This window comes from Vanellus vanellus (assembly GCF_965231255.1).
Source record: "Vanellus vanellus genome assembly, chromosome: 5".
Lineage (NCBI taxonomy): Eukaryota > Metazoa > Chordata > Aves > Charadriiformes > Charadriidae > Vanellus > Vanellus vanellus.
Window position 1 is genome coordinate 8,957,067 of NC_138910.1, and position 12,187 is coordinate 8,969,253.

The 12,187-nt window shown below is 38.4% G+C and overlaps 1 protein-coding gene across 1 annotated transcript in view; it reads left to right on the top strand.

Annotated features, from left to right (window-relative positions):
* NCKAP5 (NCK associated protein 5) overlaps positions 1–12,187 on the top strand; it is a gene marked incomplete at both ends in the record, with an annotated part of 382,055 nt that overhangs the window by 281,946 nt on the left and 87,922 nt on the right. The window contains 2 exons of the mRNA XM_082484353.1: positions 3,603–3,641; positions 9,715–9,834. Of these exons, the coding sequence (XP_082340479.1) occupies positions 3,603–3,641; positions 9,715–9,834 (159 nt within the window). The remainder of the gene's footprint in view (positions 1–3,602; positions 3,642–9,714; positions 9,835–12,187) is intronic.

A 12,187-nucleotide genomic window follows, 5' to 3' on the forward strand; every position in this document is an offset into this window, starting at 1 on the left:
GTATTGATCATCTCCTGGGTTGATACACAAGGAGCGCTTACCTACAAAGCTAATACCTAGTCATTCTGGCTAGTTATATGTTTGGGATGCTCGACAGTCCTTTGAGTTAATGAAGGTTGGGAAGATCATTTGATAACTATTGGGAGAATGCTGCCATCTTTCAGTCACCATTGAGCAACCTCTCAAGTTGCAGCTTCTCTCCCCTGGGCACAGGCAAACTCTGCTCAGGGCACTAAAGCATCATTTAATCTGGCTACCCTGCCAATAGTGTCCCTGCTTGGTCCCTCAGGCCTCTACAGCAATGTGATAAAGACACTTGCTATGCGCTGTCTGCTTTCTGGTGAGATGTTGGTGGCCATTAAGTTGCAAGTGAAGGAAGTAAAAATAACCACCATGATTTTTCTGCGTCTAACAAAAAGATACCAGAGTTGAGGTTTTAAATATATGCCCGCCATTATTTTCTCTCAGTTTTATTTTTTTATCAATTATTTTAAATAATTCTTTTCATTCATATAATGTCCCACATTTAATATTGTATGAACGCTTGCACCTGTGACTTAAAAATGCATGCTCTGTAATCATTTTCATGGTAAAATTCAAGGCAACTCAAATGTTCATAGAGACAAAATCTGAAAAGAATACGGGTAAAGCTGAAGTGACTCATTTATGAATTTTAATAAATATTCACCGATTTTTAAAGTAATTGTTCATCTCTGAAGAGTATATATAAACAACTTTAGAACAGTATTTGGAAGAAGTTGTCATTGAAATGTCCCAGTACTTGATAAATAAGAAAAGAGCTCATTTAATTTCAGAAATACTCCATAAACGTATCTTTCTGTCTCTGAAAAATGTAATGCAAAAACCAGGATTGTTTTCTTGTACCTTTGGGGTTTGAGGTTAACATGCTTAATCCAAGTTTCCTATCCTGGAATTCAGCTGTCAGTTTATTGGTAAGTGGTAATGTCATGTTTATTCACATCACTGTACCAGCTGAGATATCTGTCAAGCTTCACCATACTTACATGCAGGAAATTGTGCAACTTAGGGTAGATGATATTTTTGCCGATGTTTTAAGAATTAGCTAATCAAAACCACAAAGTTACCTTAAAAGGCATTCCATTTTTAAGATTTGAATAAAAGACCTTTCCTTTCAGTCCACTTGAAATGTCTTTGTGCGTGTGAAACCATGCTTTAAAGGCAACTGTGTAAAATCTCAGTACTTGTAAAAGGTATAATAGATGCTGCACTAGGGTCTTTTATCTCCGGTTCATTCTTTTATACCTTTTCTGTTAAGACCACTTTATAACATGTATATGTAAACATAACTGTGTAAGGAAATAGTGAAGCTGGATCTTTTATCTCTTTTATTGCAATCCACAAAAAGAAACCTCACCTAAAGATCTTGGCTATTAAGTTCAGAGGAAAGGCAGGCAGTGTGAAGGCAAGCAGTGTCATCTACTACATAATAGCAGACTAAGGAACCGGATGTCTCTATTCTATTCCTTGTTTTGCCTTGATTAACCGCATGAATCACAGGTCAAGTCATTTTACAGCCTGCTTTTTACTGGGATTGAGCCACAGTTCTGCCTCATATCAGTGGGAATTTCACATGTTCTGCGTCTCAGAAGTCAGTCCCTCTGCCTTCAATGGTCTCAGTTTTTGGTAGTTGTGATTATCAGTTTTGTAGTGCTGGCTTATGCTGTTCATCCATGGTGTGTTTTGACATCTGTAAGTAAAAATGAAGCAGGTCCGCTAGCTTAGCAGTTTATTTCCATCTGGACACTAGTGCTACTGTAGGAGTGGAATGGCAACCTCATTTGAAATGCACAAGTTTGGATATGATTCCACTTATTGACTGCTGAATTAATTTTAGTAACTGTAGAACATTTCACTGAAGGCTTCCCACCCTGTTCCTGCTGAAAACCAAGAATACAGACCAAGTTGCTAGAGACTAGAATAAAATAACCTCATTTCGTAAAGAAACTAGTTACATACATTTCTTACTGAGATCTATGGGAGCTATGGATCACTGGCAGGTACTTTCATTTAGATAACTGACTTCATAAACTCAGAGTTGGAAAATTTGTCACATATGCATCGGCAGGTTCATTTTTTTCCCATTTGGAAGATTATGCCATTTGCACTCCTCTGTGCAATATATAAAGCTATTTGTAGGTTATTCTGTTGTGAGTGACTTGTACACACTTCAAAGAACCTTTTAGTTCTTCCTTGTAAAGTAACTCCATGCCAGAAAGTAAAGAAATAATGTATTCAATATGGTTTGTTCAATTTTCAGGTAGAGCAAACAGACGTTATAAGTACATGCCAGAAGGAACCCTGTCAGATGTAGATCCTGAAAGCCTATAGGGCAAGGCACATGTTTTTTCAAAACTGTAACATATTTACTTCCGTTGGTTATTGCTGTTCTGATATTAGTCTGTGTCTTCTGTTAAATCATGTACAGAGCTATTTTACAGGACTGTTGTTCCATAGGCTGCCTTAAGTTAAGGACCAGTTCGGAGAAAAAAATTGATACTAGGCAATTTTATGAGAGTATGAACCAGATGTAACTTCTGGATCTAACAGAACTGCGTTATTTGCAGAAATGAATTAGCTTCAATTCTTTCCTCACAACTCAGTTCACATCAAGGGTGTGGGATCTTATCTTTAATTTGCTAAGAGTAAGAAGAATCGGCGCGGATTTGGTGATATTTGCATATGCTTTACTGTAATTTGTGAAAGCCAAAACCAAACCAGAAATCGTAACTACTGTCTCTTTTTGCACAGTGAGGTCTCTGGTTGCTCTGCCTAAATGCAAGAGCAAAAATATAGGCAAATGCATTGTGTGATACCATATGCATATATAGTTTTAAATTACGTTAGAAACATAGCATACAAGTTAGACATCATCAACAGAAAATCTTATCTCAGTCTCTCTTTCTGTCCTTCCTTCTTCCCCTTCCTTGTCCCTATGCCTGCTGGTAAATATAAATTAGAAAGGATGTATAAAATAAATAACTTCAAAAATTCCCTGTTGAATATATAGTTCTACTAATCAATGTTGTGTAATCTCATTCAAGTCAATTACACTATGTGGTGTGAATGCCTTCCAACCACATTCTGAAGACTGTAGCTACTTTAATTTTCTGTGGCACTTTATGGTTTCTGCTTGTCATGATAGATGTACCATTTTGTCAATATTGAATCAAGAAACAATTAAACTCCATGAAAACATTCAGGACTCCATCCTCGGCTGGTAAAAATCAGCTCTAGTGGATGCAGTCAATCCATGCTGATGCACACCGGCTGCATATAGAACTGTGAAAGTTTAATCTAGTCCAAAGAAGAGATGACAGAAGTTAACCAGGTGTCCATCATGTCATACTGCAATTGATACAATACACGTTTGTTTATAATGAGGACTAGCACAGATGTAGTTAATGTGCATTTCATGGATTCTTACTAGTATTATCTGATGAAAATACTAGCATTGGTGGTGGTTGTAGATGGAAAGTGGAGGGTAAAGCCACAAAAGAAGATATGGTTATCCATAACCACACATAATGACATACTTAAACTATTTTATTTATTTATTTCAGGTAGCTAATCAGGTTGTTCAGGCTCTACTTACTCAAAAGGTAAGTTGTGGTTTGGGTATTGTGGTATAACTTAAAGCTTGCAGACGTTCATTGTTCATTTGAGAGATACGTATATAATATACATTTTTTAAATGATGTTCACACATTTAATTACGAAGGCTGCCACATCAGGCCCAAAGTCAAGCTTTTTGTGATCCAAGTGAGTAAAAGTCCATGAAACTGTACATCTTTAAGGCTTGATCATATAGGACCCATATCCAGTTTTTATTATTTACCTATATTAAGACAATAGGATCTGAAAATCCTTCCTCCAGATGGTGATTTTTCCATTCCCTAACCGTAACAAGTTCTGTCACTCCCACAGTCCATTCCTGTGGGACATAAAACAGATAAATTACAGTGCATGTCAATAGCTGGCACGCTCACTCACATTCCGTGGAAGGAAAGACTTCCTGGTGTGGGCCTGTGCTCCCCTGAGTAAAAGAGAAGGCTCTGGGTATAGAATGGGGATTCAACTACTCTACTTGGGGATTTTGTCTTAAAAAACCTTTTGATGTCCTCCTGCTCCGCTCTCCTGCGTAAGCAAGAGAAGTACTGCACAGACAAAATTCTTGCAGGGTGATTGCAAACCTGGCAGAATGAAAAGATTCATTATGGCTTCTATAAAGGTCTGTGCTGGACCAAGCCATGTCTGAAATTTCCGTTCACACTTCAAACGCTTGGATATGAAGTATGGTTGTTTTAGATAGAATCTAGTGGGAGCAGTAAAATTAAAAAATAGCTTCCTAAAATGAAAAATTGATCTGGAAAAAAAGATGGAATTCAACAGAGAGAAAAGCAGGGTAATACATATAAGCAGAAATAAATAGCTGCACAGAGAGGGTAGGGAATAACTGGTAGGACAATTCTACAGAAAAGTGGTGAACATGATTCCATGACGTCTTCCTTTTGAGAGGAAAAAAAAAAGACAAACAAAATACAAAGATCAATAATAATAAGCTACGAACCCTTCAATATTCATGAGATGATCCTTTGTGAGATCTAGACCACTTGACAAATGTGGCATTATTAAAATGCTTTGGATCATTTAGCTTTAAAAAGACGAGTCTGAAAAAGACATAAATACAGCGCAGATAGTACAAAGAAGAATATAAACTGTTTTGTCTACACTGAATGACAGGACAAGAAATAATGTTCTTAAAATGCAGCAAGAAACACCAAGTTAAGATAATCAAAAACCTCTGCCACGCGCCCAAAAGCTTTCTCGATGCAAATATAGCAAAGCACTGGAATAGATTTTGAGGACTGGCTCCAAGGCCTCCATCATGGGCAGCATCCAGAACAGCCGAACACCCTGACGAAGGGGGTGAGGTAGGGACCAAGAGTGACAGCAGGGCAGGCAGGATGCTGAGCCCCAGGTGTCAGGGTCAGGCCTGGAGGCAGTGATGAGGGTTACCCTGGGTCCTGTTTTCTCAGGGCAAGTCCCTGGGGAGGAGGCAGGCCTGAAACAAGACAAGCCATGGGGTCAGGATGCAGCTCAGGATCAAGGAGGCAGAAGGCTGGGTGTAGGTATAGCTGCAAGGTGGCTGCTGCGCAACTCAGATGTGAACAAGATAATCTTGAACTCCACCAACTACACTCCTAAAAGTAGGGAGTGTCCTCTCCCAGCAGGATAGAGAGACATCCACGCCTATAACCATCTGCACCTGAGTGAGCGGTAACTAGGTGCAGAAGGTTGCATTTGGCCATCTGCACATCAAGGAGAAGGCTGGATACCCTTCTCAGCTCCTTACTGGACAGATTTTTTGCGAATCAATTTTATGACATTCTGGATAGATGAAAAGATGCACAAGGAGATACTCTGACCCCATTAAGTCTACTCTTGGATACCCTGCCCTGAAAGACAGAGATGTCCAGGTGACCCGTAGGTGAGTGATGCAAGACTCTGGAGGGTGCAGTTGCCCGCTGTATAGATAACACATTCCTGTGGCCCCAGCTAGCATCAGGAATCCGGAAGTAATAATGTTCCCTAAACCTCTTCACCCGGCAGCTGTGGCCACAAAACAGCCATACAGCTGTTACCACAGGTTGGGGTTGAAAGTGTCATTGCTCAATCCCATGGTTTTTTGATGCACAACAAAGCTTTTTACTCTAGAAGAAGGATATTACTTTACAGCAATTGGAAGTATGGTAGCTTGGAGGTGATTTGTGCAAACCACAACATATGGGGAAGCTTGCACTGTTGCTATCTGTGCTGTATTACTCTTCCTGTACTCTGTATACACATATGCTGTGTGGTCTGTGTATCGTCAGAGGACTGCAGTCTGCAGAGCTATTGCTGTAACACCTTTTAGAAACATAACTTCAGCTATTTTTAAAAAAATCCCAAATCTGTGTTTCAATACAGCTTAAATGGAAATGGAGGCTTTTTCTCATATTAATACACACAAAAACCTCATACACATTTTGTAATATAAAACCATATGTGATTAAATATTTACCAGAGGGTTAATATCAATATATTAATCTCTGGTTTGGGAATATTATGGTTGTTTCCTAAATGAAGAGAGGAGCTTCCTGAGTCCCTTTGCAAAGGCGTCAGACATTTTGATGACTACATACTTTCTCGGTAATGAATCCTCCCAAACCCATAGGATCCAAGGAGTTCATATGGATACAATAAAAACAGATTTGAATACATTTAATAGAGTGACTTACTTAGTATTGATGGGATTTAACAGCTGCTTACCTATTACTGAGTAATAACAGCTAATTTGATATCCATAGAAAGAGGAAAGAGGGTACTCTTCCAAATGCTAATGAATATTAACTGTTACAGTGCTCCTGACACCATTCATATAAGTCCTTTTATAAGAAAAGACAGGAACACAATAGCATACAATAAAGAGGAAATTGGACTCCTCACACCAGTCCCAAATAGGTAGATATCGGAATCCAAATAGTAACTAGTAAACAGATAAATCTACCGTCGTGCAGCTAAGCAGTAAGACAGAGCCAGTCATGCCACAGTGAGATAACATACCTCTGGGGCATAGTGAGACATGAAGAAAAGCTGAGAGCTTTCAGAAAATGGAGAAGAGTGGTTTTGTACAGTAACGCACACTGCACAGGCGTTGCTGTGAATTTGAAATTGTCCCTCAAGGACTAATTTTTGTTTAAATTAAGTACATGCTGTAATGTAACGAATAAAGCATTGTGTACTCGCCAGTATGTGGAAGGACTGTGATTCCACCGAGAGATTCTGGTGACACAAATTGAGTGAGCAAAGCTTGAGTGATTTATCAATGTCACTGAAACCTTGAAATGGAATTACAGTCTTAAATGTGCACTTTTCAAGTATATAATTTGTTACAATACATACAGAATTTCTTTTTTTTTACTGTGACTATGGAGAAACTATATTAAATTGAGACTTGTGCTGAATTAGCCACACTGCAAAATTTCATAATTCTGTGTAGCAAAATTATATGGATTTTCTACCACTTACTAATCGAAAATTTTACCTCTGGGAAATTTAAGAAGTCAGAAAAAAAACAAAAGGATTTCAGAGAAACCTGTATACTCTGTTACCTACTGGAAGTGTCCATTCTTTCTCCTTCCACCCGAAGACTTCTCATATCACGTGAGATGATAGGAGTGCCGGGAACTGGATCTTTCATTTTTTTTTATTTCCATGTAAGACCAGGATCAGCAATTTGAAATTTAAGTTACACCATTTAATGAAATTGTTTTGTGATCTGTGTGTCTGCTCTTTGCATATTACCCTCCTCCACAGGAGTACATTCAGGAATTTACTTTTTTACGCTGGGTTCTGTATGAAAGCTATTTCCTGTTCATTTTCATCAGTGAGATAAAAAAGAAGTGAATTAAGTGTTAAAACAGACTAAGCATCTTCAGAGGAAGAGCAGTGTATTTCTGGATCATCTGAGGGCATTGAATCCCAGTTTGGAGAAGAGTGAGTCTCATACTGACGAGAAAAAGTAAGACTAGAGAGATGCTCAGATATTACTATAGTGAGAGCATAGGAATACCTTAGATATTTGAGAGATTACTATCTTAATAGCTGGTCGTTTTGCCCACAGGAGAGGAATTATATGCTTCAGACATTTGGTAGTTGTATTAATTAGTAATTTTAGGACTCCAGCTTTCTAAACTCAGACTTTATTTTACCAGAATACTGCTACCTTAATGTGCCTCATTTCTCCTCTGGACTATGTGTGGCTTTACCATTGGCAAGGTTTATAGCATCTGGGTGGGTAATCTACTGTCTTATATTTCACTTTTTTCCAGAAAGTCTAAAGTTTGAAACATAAATCTTATGGTTTTAAAACTGCAAGTTAGGAAGGTTTTGAGCAGAGGCATTGCTAAGATTTAAAGTTTTTTGCAGTCAGTTTCTGAGAAGAGTTTTTCCCTTTCAGTGCGCTTAGTTGTGTTGAAATGTTAAACACTGTTGTAACAGCTAAGGCTCTGTTTTAAATTCTCTGATTATTTGTGAAAGGCAGATAATGATGGGTCTTGATGCTTACAGTTTCCTAATAGAGATTGCCTTGTGTAAGACCAGAGATAAGAGGTCTCACTGACAGAAATCAAAGCTTTAGGGCTTTACAAAACATCAAACTCAAGATTTTTGGGGGGTCATGTTGGAAGGCTCTAGCAATTTTACTTGAACAGCTACTTAACAGCCACCTAAAACTAATATGAAGAGACTATCAAGAGCAAATAACTGCATTCATTCAGTAGTATCATAAAATGATACATACTATATGCATAAAAAGATGTTTACAATTTTCTGAAAGTCTCAGGATGAGCTTATTTTATGTTGTGTTCACCTCTTATAACCTCAGTGCTGGTTACAGTGGAGACTAGAGCAACTGTAGGCAGGAATTTAAGCTACATCTGACTATAATTTCCTTCTCTGAGTTGTTTTCTCATAAGGCTAGGTCATCATGTTGCTAATGGTATTGACAGGACAGCATATGGGGATCCAGAGGCCTGTTTCTCCATCTTCATATGGTGGAAAGTAGTATCAGCTAGGCAATACCACAGGGCAGCAACTGTCCTACATTTAAAGGAACATGGGAAAGTATTTTAGAGATTTAATTTTTTTTTTATAAAGCTAGGTATGGTTGCAGCTTATTATTTTTACATGCAATATTTATTAGGAGACCACTGTTCCTAATTTTTGAAGCCCTCACACCTCAAAATGGACCACTGCCCAAATTATGCTGCAAGTCTGAGTGTCAGATTCTGCTCCTTCTCCAAAATCTTCTTTCTGATAGAATCCCGTATTCTGTCAAGTGGCCAGGAAAAGCAGGTCTTAACATTGTAGACAGATATTTGCTGTATCTGAAAGCCATTAATGGCTTGTTCATGACGAACCTGACTGAGCCTTGGCTAAAAGACTTGCATCTTTCAGTTTTGACAGCGATGTCCAGTACCTTAAGATGCAGAGGTTTTACACTCCCCCTCTGCTTCTAATGGCCTATTTTAAGGCTTTTTAGTACCTCATGTTGGAAATGTCAGGCAGGATCACATTACCACGTGTCTGGTGCACCAACATCTTACTATGGCCCAGCCAGCTCTACACTGGCAAGTTACAGTGGGGAAGATCCAGAGCATCCGCAAGACGCCAGCCAGCAATGCTGACTTGGTTATTCCAGAAAAAGCAAGGAGAGGATCAGACTTCAGAAGAGTACCTTGAAGGCACAATGCCACTTTGAACTTCTTCCTGGTTTGGTATAGCTTATCCTTTTTCCTTAGCTTATGCTTATTACAATATTCATGTCTTAATTGCTGCTTTCTGCTTTTTGTTGGCTGAAAAATGAAACACATTGCTAGCAAAGTCACTTTTTGTACTAACAGAAAAAAGCAAAAGGATGTGTCAAGTAACTACTGTTTCTCATGACAAGATTTTTTTAATGTTATCCTGGGATGATCAAACCACCAGAGAAAATGAGGTAGCACATTTTTCTAATTTATACTATTGTAGAAGTTGTGTATGTATTTCTTCTTAGTATCTGACATTACTTAGGGCTTTTTAAGCGCTTCTGTTACCTGCTTTCTAATCTTCCTAATTACCCTTGTGCTGCAGGATCTGAGGGAGGAATGTATAAAGCTGAAAACGAGAGTTTTTGATTTGGAACAACAGAATCGAACATTAAGTGTGCTTTTCCAGCAGAGAGTCAAACCAGCTTCTGACCTCCTTCTTCAGGTAGGAAATGGCCTTTGCAGAAAGCAAGCTATGAGCTTTATATTTCTCACAATTCTAAAATATTTTTGTTCTTTTTAAGGTCATGTCAATAAGCGGGAAATGACAGTTGATAGATTTAATATATTAGAAGAATATCTGTTATCTATAATCTGATACCATTGAAACTGAAAGTGTATGCCGATGAGCTATGACTACACATTATGTGCAAATGTGGAGAAAGGAGCACACCTGCAGAGTAACTTGCTTTTTTAGGTGCTTCTTCACTATGATAAATGGAATGATATGGGTTCATTATCCCTCTGCAGGGGAGAAGCTTGGATTCCTTAACATTCTGCTTGATGGTGAACAGTGTAATTTCCTGTGAGAAGACAGCCCATTTATTTAACTTTTGCCATATGCGTTACAAGGACTTAAGTACATCTTCAAGGGCTTAGAGTGATTTTTTTTTTTTCCCAACGTTTTATGGGAGCATATAGCTGAGAAACCAATTGACCCATCTCCCACTCCTTTGCCGTTCTGGAATAATAAGAGATGGTTCAGTATCCCTTTTCATTTGGCAAAGTCCATTATTGTGAATGAATCCATCGCTTTGTCATCCTTTTGTAGAAGTAGAATTGCTTTGCAGAAGTTCCAACCAATCTGACCATGAGCTTGGAGAATGGTAAATGAGGACTAATTAAAACTTTGTCCTTTTCTAACAATAGGGCAAATTGTGGTTTTAGCAATATATGTTATTTCTTATTAGAGAAAAATTATTTAATTTTGGAGGAGAAACTTCGGTCACGTCAGCTAGGTAAGTGATATTAAATGTGTATCTTATTTAAATCCTCTGATGCTGTGCATCTGTATCTCAAAGTAAAATTTGGCCCTCGCACTGACGCTCAACAGCTAAGGGTTCCTAACTCTCATCAGCTGGGGCTGTTTATTGAGGAAACATGATCTGCTCACCAACTGGTGCTTAAAGGCAAGGGAATCTCCATGGAGAGGGCAAATAGCTATACTTACTGTGAAACTCCAAAGCACAGGCAGAGTGCTGCCAGATCATCGTCACAGGGATCTGGGTTCTTGTGTTATCCTCAGGTTCTTGTTCTGCCTCTTGATTTTGTGTTGATTTAGGTATTGCTAGGTCAGGACCTTCTCTCTTCTGATTTCTTCTCCCGTGCGCCCTGCTTTCTTTCCTGTTTGTTCATCCTTTGTAGATTCCTGTGTAGGACTGATTTTTCTTTATCCATTCAGAGTTTCTGACACATCCACCACAGCATGGACCTGTATTGCTAACATCTTCTGCTTTTGACAGTCACATCACCTGCTCCGTCTTTCCGTCTTTCCCTTTTTCATTTTTCCTGTTTCCAAAGAGTCTGACTCTAGTCTATGTTAGTATTGGGTTAAATTGCACAGAAGTCATCCATTGCACATTCTTCATTGCAGATATGGCTCTTCTTCCCAATTCCTTGTGTGGCAGCAGTAAAGCAAGGTTATTCCAAGAATGTTATAGAAGTGTTAGATAGCATCTGAAAAGTGAGATCAATGCTTTCACTTGAGTTCTTTGGAACTGGATTTTGTCACTGCTGTAAAAGAAGTTGAGAGAGATGAACCTGCATCAAGTGGAAGAAAGAACCAAATGATCTTGCAGGTTTTCCTGAGGGATTAAAACTATTTTGCATCATTGTTCCTGCACAGTTTGGCAGGAACTAATGTGTATAGATTTTTTTTTTCCCCTTTTCACTTGCTTTGTCTTTATTGGCTGCAGTAAAAAGAGAATTAAGATCATCTGCAAAGTCTGGGTGTCCCAAACAGCAGCAAAATGTGCTGTTAAGTCCCTGAGAAAAAAAAAAAATCAACAGATTTTAACTCCCTTAAGCTTAAAAAAGTTGCAGTGTACATCAGAAAATTAAGTGCTTCTGTTAAAACACTTCATATGTCATTTTTACAAAAAAAAACCCAAACAGCAAATTTGTTTCCAGAGATTCTTTTATCCTCTAACTTTTCTCCGGACTTGAATAAATGGTGTGTAGTCTGTGATCTTGCAGTCTGAGATGTGAAATCTGAAGAGGGATGTTTCCTTAGGACTGAAATTAAGCAAATATTGTTGTGTGCCTGCATAGAATTGAAACACAGTTTGGATTATGCATACATCCCAGATTTAGAGCAGTAGCTAAATATTTCTTTAAATCTGTCACTCTATAGAAGAGTACTAAGTATGTGGTTAAGGACATTCCTGTTAAACCGTGACCCTAATTAAAGTGAATGGGCAAATACTGCTAACGGGGGGCATGTACATAGTGCTAATTTCACCTTTCCTGTACTGTCTGATATAATACAGTTCAATTTTTTACGTGCTGATCTCATCCTA